The 12884-nt window shown below is 34.1% G+C and overlaps 1 protein-coding gene across 1 annotated transcript in view; it reads right to left on the bottom strand.

The window, feature by feature from the left end:
• The window catches only part of LOC127559279 (V-type proton ATPase subunit S1-like protein), a 28083-nt gene extending 15457 nt beyond the window's left edge, over positions 1-12626 (bottom strand). Inside the window, 3 exon segments of the mRNA XM_051992955.1 lie at positions 200-441; positions 2998-3076; positions 12464-12626. Of these exon segments, the coding sequence (XP_051848915.1) occupies positions 200-441; positions 2998-3076; positions 12464-12558 (416 nt within the window). The 5' untranslated portion in view covers positions 12559-12626.
• Positions 12627-12884: the final 258 nt, after the last annotated feature.

The following is a 12884-nucleotide window of genomic DNA, read 5'->3' as shown; positions in this document are numbered from 1 at the left end:
ACTATGATCTGATATTCCTTGAAGAAAAATTTCAGGGTCAATCCCAAAGGGACCTATTTCTTCTTTCTAACACAAGAGATATCAAATATTACAAAAGTCCTCACCATTGTTTTACTATCTAATGATAGGTTAGGAGAGGTGGCAGCAACAATACAATTTCTAAACCCCAATGCCCCCATTGGAGAGATTTCATACTTACATGGCATGTTCTTCACTGCAGTTTGAATTGCCAACATCCACTCTTGCCTCTTTTCCAAATGTTTTATCTGTGAGGTCCAACAAAGGCTGGTTTTTAAATTTAATTGTTATTCTCTTAGCCCAGAAAAGAATGCAAGGAGTTCCATTGATTGAGACATTAATGGGAATGAGATGTCTGGGGCTGAAGGTCTTCCAAGGTTTTCTCTCTAGATTTCCTTTTTTCATGAGATTGTAGTTGATGCCCTAATTAGGCAAATTTTTAAAAAGACAACAAAAAAGAGCTTAATTCTTCATAATATAAAAGCTTTTCTAGAAATCAAAAAGTCCAGAGGTCACATGTAGAAATGTTAGATGTCCTAGATAATAACAGACCCATAATTGGAATTCTGATTTTTTTGCACCTAGAGAAAGTACTGCAAATCATAAGCATACCCAGTTGGAGGATTAGAAGTATACATCATATAGACACAACATCCAAAATAAGAACCCCACAATTCATGAAGTCATTCATTCTAGATCAAATGAGAATTCATCTACCACAGAGGAATCAGATCATTAGGAAATTTTCAATTTAAACTAGTTTTCTTGATAACTAGGTACCAAAGGGAGGTGGCTTGAAGTAATACTTGGCATCGAAGATTGAAACCTGGGAGAACAGGATCAGGAAACAGAGTGGCAACCTTTATAATATCACAAATAAATGTTTTTACAGAAGGGATCAAGAGAGCTTGAAGCCAAAAACACCCTCCAAAAATAGTTAGTCAAAATATCAAGCCTGACATACACTTCTTCCTTGCCTGTCTCACAGTTTCCCTCTTCCTTTAAGATACAACTCAAATATCATATTTACATGAAACCTTTTGTGGTCCCATCAGTTCCTCATCCCAAACTGCTTTATATTTAACTATTTCATATATATATATATATATATATATATGTTCGTATTTATCTACTTTATATTTATGCTGTACATATTTTGGTGTCCCCATTAGAATGTAAACTTTTAGAGCAGAGATTGTGTAATCTTTATACTTGTATACCTATAACTGAGCTCAATGCCTTCCACACCATAGGTTTTAATAAATATTTCTTGATTAATTGTCTGAAATTAAACTAGAAGAGATCATAGGGATCAAAGAGTCATTCTATTTCCTTGATTTTACAAAGAAACAAGTTCTAAAGGGAGGGAAAAGACTTGTCCCTAAGTGAAGCCATAGCGTACAGAGCACTGGGTCTGGAGTCAGGAAGATCTGAGTTCAAATCTAGTATCAGACATTTCCTAACTATATGACTGACTAGTGTAAGTCACTCAAATCACTGTTTGCCTCAGTTTCCTCAACTATGAAATGGAGACAGCAATATAAGCCACCTCCCAGAGTTGTTATAAGGATCAAGTGAGACAATAATTATAAAGTGCTTAGCATCCAGTACCTGAAACATAGTAAACATTATATAAACATTTACTATTATTACTTTTGTAACTTAAAAGCTCAAGTTCCAGGATGGAGATTGTTTTATGAGGTGCCTGAGAAATTGAAACAAAGACAGAAAACAGAACAATCACATCTGAAACAAAGTTTTTGTTACCTTTAGTCCTCTAACAACTTCCCATTTATAGCTGTTTGAAATAAAATGTTTTGTTATGTGTTTTATCTTTTTAAAAATGGTCTCATCATAAACAGAACATTCTACATCTAAAAGAAAACCTGCCTCTCTTAAACAGATTGCCCCTACAATTAAAGCATGAGGACATTAAGAACAAAAATGTTCTTGGCTATTAAGTTTCACAAATTCCAATATAAAATTATCAGGTAGTGAATGTTGCCACAGGGGTAGCAGGATTATAAACATCTAACAGATGCTGGGAAATTCAACAATGAAGTTCAGAAAAATAAAAAGAATCTCAGAATCAAAAAGGACAAATAGTTACTAATATTTAGTCATTTAACCATTGTAACCTAATTGAGGGAAGACGTATACCTCAAAGCAACACTAACATAGTGATATAAAATGCAGGTGATTATAGACTTCAGTGGCTGGAAAATTCTTATGCAAAATAAATCAACCCAATCTAGCTTTTTAGTAAATCAACTTTTAAATGAAGCATGTAATTGCGCCCTAAAAGCCAATAGATTTGGCTCCATTAGATTAGTGTAAGTATGTAGCATTGGCTTTGGAAAATTAGAAATAATTCAGAAAGTAGCAAAAATGCAAAAAAAAAAAAAAACAACAATACACATACACACACACACACACATACACACACACACACAGAGCTTGAATTCCAAAGCAAACAAATGTAAAGAAATACTTAAAATATAAGTAATAAATACAGAAAGCAAATAGTTCTGGATCACTGGTTTCATGAATAGCTCTAAGGAAAATAGATTACCATGGTACCAGAAGAGGATCAAAAACCCATTTTTGATTCTATTCCCTATACCAAGGAGCAGTGCTAAATGGTATTGATAGGCAATGTCAGTACATTGCCTGTAGCATAGTTGATACAGTACAGGACTTGAAATCAGGAAGCACTGGAGTCATATCCTACCTCTGCTATTTAGTAGTTATATGGTTCTAGGTAAGTCATTTAAAGTCTTTGAGCCTTTGTTAGAGTTACAGCCAATGATTTCTGGGTCCCTTCTATGCTTCCCCAATCTGCAGGATGAAAAAGTCAAGCTGAATCTCACACTGAGAATTCAGCAATCACTGAAATGGGGTCATTAATTGCTTTTAACAATGGGACTATTCAATATATTTAAGAAAAAGACATGATATAATTTCCTGACCCATCCATACCTGTGGGGTTGGTTTTGATTTAAAATTTGAGATTGTCTTCACATCTCCATCATGCCTCTGATCTGCCAAAGAAACAGTGCTATGAGGAAAACAAACAAATAAATGACATTGTTTTTTTTTTTTTTTTTGTATTATACAAACATCACATCATTGGCTCCTGACAATAAACTAAACTAAAACTATGCATGTTCCCATTTTAACATGTGGTGAAGAATTTAGGATACATTTCACAGAAGCACAAATGTACAGACTCTCAGAGGCTTCTAATCCTCACTTCACCTGAACACTGGAGAGATGAGAACCAGACCTGGGATTTCAAGGGATTTCACTGATATGGAACTCTCAAGTGATGAAGATCCTTTTACCCACAAAGGTCAGAACCTTCTGTGCAATTTCTAGTCTAAGAGAGTAGCCTGGTACAGTGAGACATTAAATGATTTACTTAGCATCAAAAAGCAGACATATATTAGAGGTAATATTTGGGACCAGGTCTTTTGGCTTTGAAGCTAGATATATATCATGATACCTTTCATAACTGAACAGGAGTTGCAATTATTAAGAGGCTCCAATAATAACAGAAATTTATTCATCATTATGTATTAATTTTGAACAATTTCAGCATCTATACTCCATGATATCTATCACAGAGAAGCAAAAATAATTCATGAGAGCAATTCCAAATCTCACTACTGCTAAAGACCAGACCAAAAGTATTCATGAATTTAAAATTTTTTAATGCTAAAGAAATTTCTCTACTTCAGATCTCATAAAAATTTAAAAGTAGAATTTCTCTGCTTTTAAAACTTTAGATGGCAAGAAGTCACCCTTAAAAGTTTGATAGAATTCTATTCAATCATTGAGGCCAGAAATTTTTATTCTTTGGTAATTTTTTAATAATTATGTCTGTTTACTTTTCTGAGATTAGATTATTTAAGATTTCTATTTGATCTTCCATTAGTTAAGATATAATATATATTTGTTAGCATATAATGTGCACAGAAGGTTCTACTAATTTGTTTTGATTTCACCTTAATGATTTGCTATTTTGTAAACTTAATTTTCTATCCTCTTATTAATCAGATTGGCTAAAATTTTATTCATTTTATTAGTCTTTTCAAAGAACCAGCTTAGTTTTGTTTAACATTTCTATATTTGGGGGGGGTTCAAGTTTATCTATTTCTCCTCCTTTCTATTCATTTTATGTTTATTTATTTGTCTTTTTAATTTTTAAATATATATTCAATACAAGACTGACTTCATACAGGAAAAGCCAGATGTTACCTGACATAAATATATACAAACTTAAGCTGAGATGTTTGAGGAAGTTGGATCAAAACTGAACTCATTCTCTTAAAAATTAACTTACATATGAATAATAGCCATTCCATAATAGCTAAGTAGTCAAAGAATATAAACAAACAGTTCAAAAGGAATTGTAAAGTATAAGCAACTACATGAAAAGATGCTCCAAATCAAAAAGAAAATTTGAAAATTAAAAAAAAAATTTAACAAAATAAATGTAAATGAAAACAACTCATATTTCATTTCAAATCTTGAAAACTGACAAAAATGACACAAAAATGACAATAGTCAATGTCAATGAGGTTGTGATGGGATGGGCACCCTAACATATTGTTGATGAAGTTTTGAAATGATATAATCATTTTGGAAAGTCAAAGATTTCATTATGTCACTTGTAAGCCAAGGAAGTCATTGCTAAGAAAAAAATCTCCATATACTTCAATTTATAACAGTACTTTTTTATGATAGCTAAGAGTTAGAAATACAATAGATGTCCATCAATTGAGAAATGGCTAAACAAATTGTGACAAATAAAAGTAATGAAATACTACTGTGCTCTAAGAAATTATGTGTGATGAAAATATAGAAGCATGAAAAACCTAGATGAACTGATGTGGAATAAAGTAAACAGAGCCAAGAAAACAATATATATGGTAATTGCAATGTAAATGAAAGAACAATTATACACCAAAAAAATCAAATTTCATGCAATAAAAAATTTAAGATCAAGCAGGAGAAGATATCTGAGAAGACATCACCAACGTATTCCTTCATAGAAGAGAGGTCTATAGGTGTTAAACACTGCATACATTTTCAGACTTTTTCAATATATTTATCAGTAGTGCTGATTTTTTTTTCTATTTCTAAAAGGGATTACAAAGAATTGAACATTACTGAAATGACTCAATAATAACTTGGGCAGCTAAGTGATGCAATGAATAGAGGCTTGGAATCAGGAAGAGTTATTTTCTGGCCTTAAATATTTATTAGTTAAGTCACTTTACCCTGTTTGCCTCAGTTTTCTCATCTGAGCTACAGAAGGAAATGGCAAACTACTCTAGTATCTTTGCCAAGAAATCCCCAAATGGGGTCATGAAGAATTAGACATAACAAAAATGTGGCTATAAGATATCCCCAGGAAAAAGAGGAAATTAGAGGAATTCTAACGTAAAAATAAAGGGAAGAAGCCTGCTTTTATACAAAAAACTAACACATTTAAGAAATCTATTGTGACTATCAATGGTCTCTCCCACAGAAAGGATAGTGTTCCTCTGTCTTTAAGAAGTAATATTGAATAATGACAGTTTAACTACTTTTCTTAAGAAGTCAGTAGGAAATAAGATTTAACTTTGCTCTATAAAAAGTGTGTGAGAACACAGAGTTTTTAACTGTCATTTAAGAAGGGTTCAAGTTTTAACTGTCCTTCTAGAGACACTGTTCACAGAAATGGTTATAGAAGAACTGTAAGATAAAGAATGGGGTTTTTCTTAGCCAATGGTAACTTTTATTTTGCAAGGAAACATTGTAAAAAGAATCTTTGAGGACAAGAGTTTTTCTTAACTATCATTCTGGGAATTTACCTGTTATAGGATTGTAGAAATCCCAAGAGAAAGAAAGAACTTACCACTGAAATGCCTAAACTGTACCCCTATATTGCTAGTAAATAAGAGGATGCTTGAGAGACTCTGGCTGCATACTTTTTCTGATTTCAGTTTTGCTACAGTTTGAAAGAATCATCTTGGGAGATTTAAGTTAGATAGGCAACAGTGCACCTGGGAAAATGGAAGACCCCTAAAACCAGGCAAAGTGATAAGTGTTAACAGAGAAAGAGGGACAGCTGCCAAAGTAATAGAAAATCTCATACAGGCAAAGCCAGATGTTACCTGACATAAATGTATACAAACTTAAGCTTAGAGGTTTGAGGAAGGTGAACCTCATTATCTTTCCCCTTAAACCTTTTCTCTCCCAACTACTTTTCCTATTACTAAAGAGTGCAGCATCATCTTCCCAGTCACTCAGGCTCATAATCTAAGTGTCATCTTAACTCCCCATTGTCCCTCACCCCTCATATCCAATCTGTTGCCAAAGTCTGTCAATTTTGTCTTTGTAACATTTCTTGAATATGCCCCTTTTTCTCCTCTGACACAGCTACCAATCTGGTCCAGGGATTCCCCAATCCTATCTACCTCTATTCAGCCAAATTGATTTTCCTAAAATGCAGGACTGACCATGTTTTCCTGCCAATAAATTTCAGTGGCTCTTTATCACCATTAGGAGCAAAGACAAAATACTCTCTTTGGCATCCAAAGTCCTTTATAACCTAGCCCCTTCCTATCTTTCCATTCTTCTTATATTTTACTCCCCCACTAAGCACTCTTCCACTTAATGACATTGGCTTCATGTCTACTTCAAAAACAAACCACTTTATCTCTTTTGCTCCAGGCATTTTCTCTAGCTCTCTCCTATATCTGAAATGTTCTCCCTAATCAATATTGCCTACTGGTTTCCCTAGCTTCTTTCATATTCTAACAAAAATCCATCTTCTACAACAAAGCTTATTAAACTGTAAATCGTAACCCTATGTGGGATCATGTAACAATGTGGGAGTTGCAAAATTATGATTATCAATATATGTTTGATTTATATACCTATATATCCAGGGTAACAAAAAGATTTCTCCAATGAAAAGGAAGTGCAAAAAAATTTAAGAAGCCTTCCCTACTTCTGTTCCACAAGAAGCCTTCCCCAGCTTCTCAATTCTAGGGTCTTCCCTCTGTTCATTATTTTTCAATTATCCTGAATGGAGTTCATCTGTACAAATTTGCTTTCTTATTATCTCCCCCATGAGTTTGTGGAATTCTTGAGGACAGGGACTATCTTTTGCCTTTTTTTGTACCCCCAGAGCTTTAGCTTAGTGCTTAGTACATATTAGGTGGCTAATAAATGTTTATTGAATGACAGGATCAGAAGATTCCTATGATAATTTTTTCAGCACTAAGGAGAAAAGCTTATCAAGTTCCTCCTCCTCAGAATGGAGGAATGTGTACAGAAACTGATAGAGATAAGCACTGTGGGTCCTGAAAATACAAGAATAAAAATTATGCAGCAGAGATTGTTCCAAGGGCTTAGTACATGACCCTCATGCATCTAATGCCATCAAAGCTATTTATGCAGCACAGAAACCACTGCCAAAAAATATCCAAGTTGAGACAACCAAAGTCATATTCAGCAGGCTCTGGGTCTTCTTGAGTGTGGAACACAGGAGCAAAAAAGAGCAACCAATTTCTCCAACCATCATCAGAATAACAGATGCTTTTTTGTTATAATTGTGAATTAGATAGCCAGACTTACGCTGAATGCACTGTCAAAGAGAATGTAGCATTAGCCATGCTTGAATTTGAATTTCTCTAAATATTAATGATTTGTAGCTGCACTTACTTGCCCATCTATCTGCTGAGATGATTTTAATTGTGGTGTTGTTACTGTGCATGCTACAAGCTTCTTGGGGTCACTGGTGAAATTTGAATGCTAGGTAGACATCAAAGGTGAGTGAGCAGCTCTGAAAAATGCTTGGCAAGACCTCACACCAAAGATGCTAGTCTTCCTGAACACCCCATATTCCCCACAGCGTATATATATCCTGTACCATATAAATACTTAATACTTTCCTTTCCCTTCTTTTAAAATCATGAGGTCCATATCTTTCCTGATCCTTCTAACTGCTTATGCCCTCCTCCCCCACAAAAAAATTGTCTTGTATTTATTTTGTATTCTCCACATATTCATCAATGTGCACCCCAGGAGAAGGAACTCCAGTGAGAGGGGACTATTTTTGTCTTTCATCTTTTTGAATGCAATATCTAGTACTGTGCATAGCACACAGTAGGCTCTTAATAAATGAATGACTGATTCATTTAATTTAATGTAGGGCATTGTGCTCCCCAGAATAACCCTTATTATGATAGAAAACTAAAATTCACATTTGTATATACATGTTTAAAACATAGGACAGCTAATGTGGGATTAAATTAATATAATTATAATTCTTATGTTGAGGTTATTTTCATCACATTATTTTTTAACATCTAGAAAAAGATGCTCAAAATATATATTAAGAATATCCATCTGATAATAGATGATGTCATAAGTTTGTGCCAGACATCTGAATTTAAGAGAAAATAAAGTGAGAACTCCAGAAAAAGCAAAAACTGTGCATAGTTCAAAAAATATTACACTGCCCTTTCTTCAATCTAACACTCTAGCTGGAAAGTAATTTTATAAACCTGTGGGGGAGGGAGCTTTTCAAGGAGATCCACACAAGAAAGACATCTCCCACTTCTGGACTTAAGAGTACAATGTTGCTAAACATACCATCAGTCAGAGGCACAGTTCTGACTGGGGAAGGCTGGTCTACCTGAGGATTTTCCCAGGCATACTGTACAGACCATGGATTTCCATTCTGACAAGTTTCTTAGTGGCTCTGAAGATTGTGGATCATCTTTTGAAGGCTGTTTAGGTTGCTTTCTTATTTTTGAGCCAAAGATGGTTCACGTCCATGGAAAGATTGGGAAGCAAAAGAGATTCTTCTTCTCTCTGGATTTAAAGAAATTTGTAATTTCCATTCAGAGGCAGAATAAGACCGTGTAGATCTACTCAGCACAAAAGCTTTGGGAACTTTTCCTAGTTGTTTATGGAGATGAATAAACATATGAATAAATGAATATTCAAGCTTAATTACACTCAAACTACAGAGTCACACTAAAATCATTTTTAAGTTCTGCAGTTTTAAAAATGGGGTTATTCTATGATTTTATTTACCAAATAACATTTTAATTTTGAGATATAAAAATATTATGTTCTTAATTTTAAAACTTGACAGATTTTTAAAATGGCAAGTGCAAATTTTAATCTAAAATAAAAAAATATCACCAACAAATTGAATAAACCTATAACAAATATAAAATCAAATAAATAAAAGTTTGAAAAAAACTAGTTGTCATTAACTGTAATGAAAATATTGACAGAATCATGTATTTTCTCAAATAATAGTATTCTCTGATAGCTAAAGATACTCAGTATGGTTCCCTGTTCCAGTATTGGAGAGCCCTCTACCCCAACATGAAACCTTACAGGGGGATCCATCATTCTACAGATCCTCCAAGTCATTTGTCATTTGTTTATAGCATCTCAGGGCCATTCAAAGATGTGTCTGATGCAAATCTGGACGGGGAAGCAGGACAGGAGAAGAAAGCAGGTTCCCATATGCATCCCAGAACTAACTCCATCAGCCCTCTACAGTGGCCAGTAATGATGTGGTTTTCTAACTTCAGACTGTATTCTTACAATTTAGTGTTTCAATCTAGGTTTTATTTCTCAAAATAAGTTTCAACTACATTTTAATTACAAAGAAAAAAACAAAAAAATTTAAAACTCACAATTATGAATTATATAAGATAGCTTGCTTACATTTCTTGATGAAATAGGATCTAGGGCAACAAAATCAAAGCAGGAAAACCTTTAGATTAAATCAGGTTATGACAACCTGCTATTTTGGAATTTGGTAATGAGTGGCAGGGTAAGTTGCAATAGCGTATAAATATACTAGATTCACATTCTTGTGTTTTTAGATAATTTTTTAAGTTCATGGATCACAGGTTAAGAGTGCATCCAGCTTATGGAAAGGAGGCCAAACCAGAAAAGGCTTAGAATCACGAGGGCTAGATGAGCCTGAGCCAGAAATGTATGAAAATGGTGCTAGATTTAGACTTAATAGCTTCCAAGAGACTATGGTCCCTATCTTTACTTGGGGAACATGTATCCTCCACCCACAGGCACCATGCTGGATCTAGATCCTGAGGATAGGCCTTCAGAATTTTCTCCAAAAGATGGTTAAACTATTATGGAAAGCAATATGGAACTATGCCCAAAGGGCTAAAAAAGTATGCATGCCTTTCCATACAGCAGTAGCTCTACTGGCCCTGTATTCCAAAGAAATCATAAAAAAGAGAAAAGGACCTATATGTGCATAAATGTTTGTAGCAGCCCTTTTTATGATGGCAAGGAACTGAAACCTGAATGGATTCCCATCAGTTGGAGAATGGCTGAAGAAGTTATGGTATGTAAATGTAATGGAATATAATAATATTCTATAAAAAATGATCAGCAGGATGATTCAGAAAGGCCTGGCGAGGCTTACATGAACTGATGCTAAATGAAGTGAGTAGAACTAAGAGAACATTGTGCACAGCAACAACAAGATTATATGCTGATCAGTTTGAAGGATGTGACTATTTTCAATAGCGAGGTGATTCAGCCACTCTTGTGATGGAAACAGCCATCTGCACCCAGAGAGGGGACTGTGGGGACTGAACATATATCACAACCCAGTATTTCCACTTTTTATTGTTTGCTTGATTTTTTTCTTTCTCGTTTTTTCCTCTGTGATTTGATTTCTCTTGTGCAGCATAATAAATATGGACATGTGTATAGAAGAATTGCACATGTTTAACATACATTGAATTGTTTGCTGTCTAGGGGAGGGAGGTGCGAAAAGGGAGTAAGAAAAATTTGGAATAGAAGGTTTTGCAAGCATAAGTGTTGAAAACTATCTCTGTGTGTGCTTTGAAAATAAAAAGCTATTGTCCAAAAAAATTTTTAAATTAAAATAATCAGATTAAAATAAAGGAAAGATGGTTAAATAGAGCACAGCTGTGACCAGCATCTAAATCAACAGTTTGAAACCAGAGTCCATGGGCAAAAGCCAGTTTGAATTTTCCTTGCTTCATTTCTACTCATCTTTGAGGCTCCTAAATAGCTCTAAATTGTCTCTTTGGTAATTTATCACTGTTTCTAGGTTCAAAAGGAAGAAATGGGACTTATATATCTCAAAGCTTTATTTTGCCTTTGGATTTATTTTAATCCATCATTTTTCTCTTAGGTTTCAGAATTTTCAATCATCACACAAAAAGAACTGAAAAATACCTTTCATTTCAGACACAATTTTAATAGGACATTTATATAATGAGAAGCAGCCTCAAGCTGGGGATAAAAGGCCAGTGTTAGAATGAGGAAGACTTTTAAGTTCAAGTCTTTCCTCTGACAATGATAGCTATTTGTAAGGCTCCTAATCTCTTAAGGTCCCAGAGAATTCTTTAAAACTAGAAGTTACAAATAAGTCACAAATCCTCATTGGTAGAAGGAGTTTCCACACCTGGAAGTTCTTTATGAGGCTGAAATCATAGACTTGAACCAAATACATTCATATGCACACATGATACTGGCATGGAAGTATTTCTATTGTGTACACATGTATGTATCACAGGTCTGGACCAAATATGTACGTTTAAAGATACATGCATATGCATATGTATCCATATAAGCCATCTATAATAAAAAATATAAGTTGATCAAATATGTTTGTGTACATATTTGTTCAAGACCTTTTAAGATTTGCAAATGTAATATTTTTAGCATGATAAAATCAATTATACACAAGAAATGCCTATTATCTTTCTTTTCTATTATATATTGTGTCAAAGTTCTTTTAATACAACTTTAGACAACTCATCATGTGCATCTTCAGATCACATAACTTCTAAGAAGCTGAATGTTATTGGCAATTGGGAAATATAAATTAAATAACTTAATGTTGCTAGTTACTTTTTGAAAGTTGGTGCTATAAAAGTGATTTTTTCTTTGTAATATCATTACATAATTTCTGTCTACATTCCCCCTTGTGATGCAAAAGAAAACTCCAAAAAGATAATGGAAATATAGGTGATATTTTCATCTGTCACTTCTAATATATCAATAAGTGAAGTGGTTAAAAAAAAACACTACATATAAAATAAACAAGGAGAATGCATCTTTAGGTGCTGTCATTTTTTGAAGACATATACATGCACACATATTCCATGTTGTAGGATTATTACAGATCATGGAATAATAATATCTTACAGCAGGCATGGCCAGGGTTAGACTTTGTTTCAAGACCTAGAAATACTTATTTTTCCCAGAGTTCAATACTTCTTAGGATCAGATTTAGAATAGATTAATCAGCTTTGCTTATGTTAAACTGCAGTTCAAAGTGCAGAAACAAAATAACCTCAGAACTCTAATTTTTCATATGCATTCATTCTCAGACATGGGATATGAAGACACTTACCTGATATTCATGCTTGCAAACATTTGGTCAGCTGTCAGGGAAAATCCTACAGATAAAAAAATGAGTGAAAAGCGGAAAGGGGTTTTTCTTTCCATCAAGAAATTAATCAGTTTCTTCAAGCCAAGCACATCTGTTAATCCGTGAAAACAATCAGGGGAGAACCAGGGAGCACTCCCTCGTGCCATGTGACCGAGAGCCCATTCCACCAATAACAAGCAGCCTCTGAGCTGGAATGTATTGTGCAAACAGGGAAGACCTTGCACTGATACATGGAAAGTGAAATCAACCACTTCTCTTTCAATTGCTTCTGCCAAATGAAAGAATTAGGATGTGCATCACCTGGAAGCAGGTGGGCAGTAGTGGGGGGAAATAACATTAATATTTGTTGTTTTTTTTAATAACAGTTTTGACATCTTCTAAT

The sequence above is a fragment of the Antechinus flavipes genome, chromosome 1, assembly GCF_016432865.1.
Source record: "Antechinus flavipes isolate AdamAnt ecotype Samford, QLD, Australia chromosome 1, AdamAnt_v2, whole genome shotgun sequence".
NCBI classification, from domain to species: domain Eukaryota; kingdom Metazoa; phylum Chordata; class Mammalia; order Dasyuromorphia; family Dasyuridae; genus Antechinus; species Antechinus flavipes.
The sequence above is the reverse complement of the archived record's forward strand: the minus strand, read 5'-3'. Positions and strand labels throughout refer to the sequence as shown.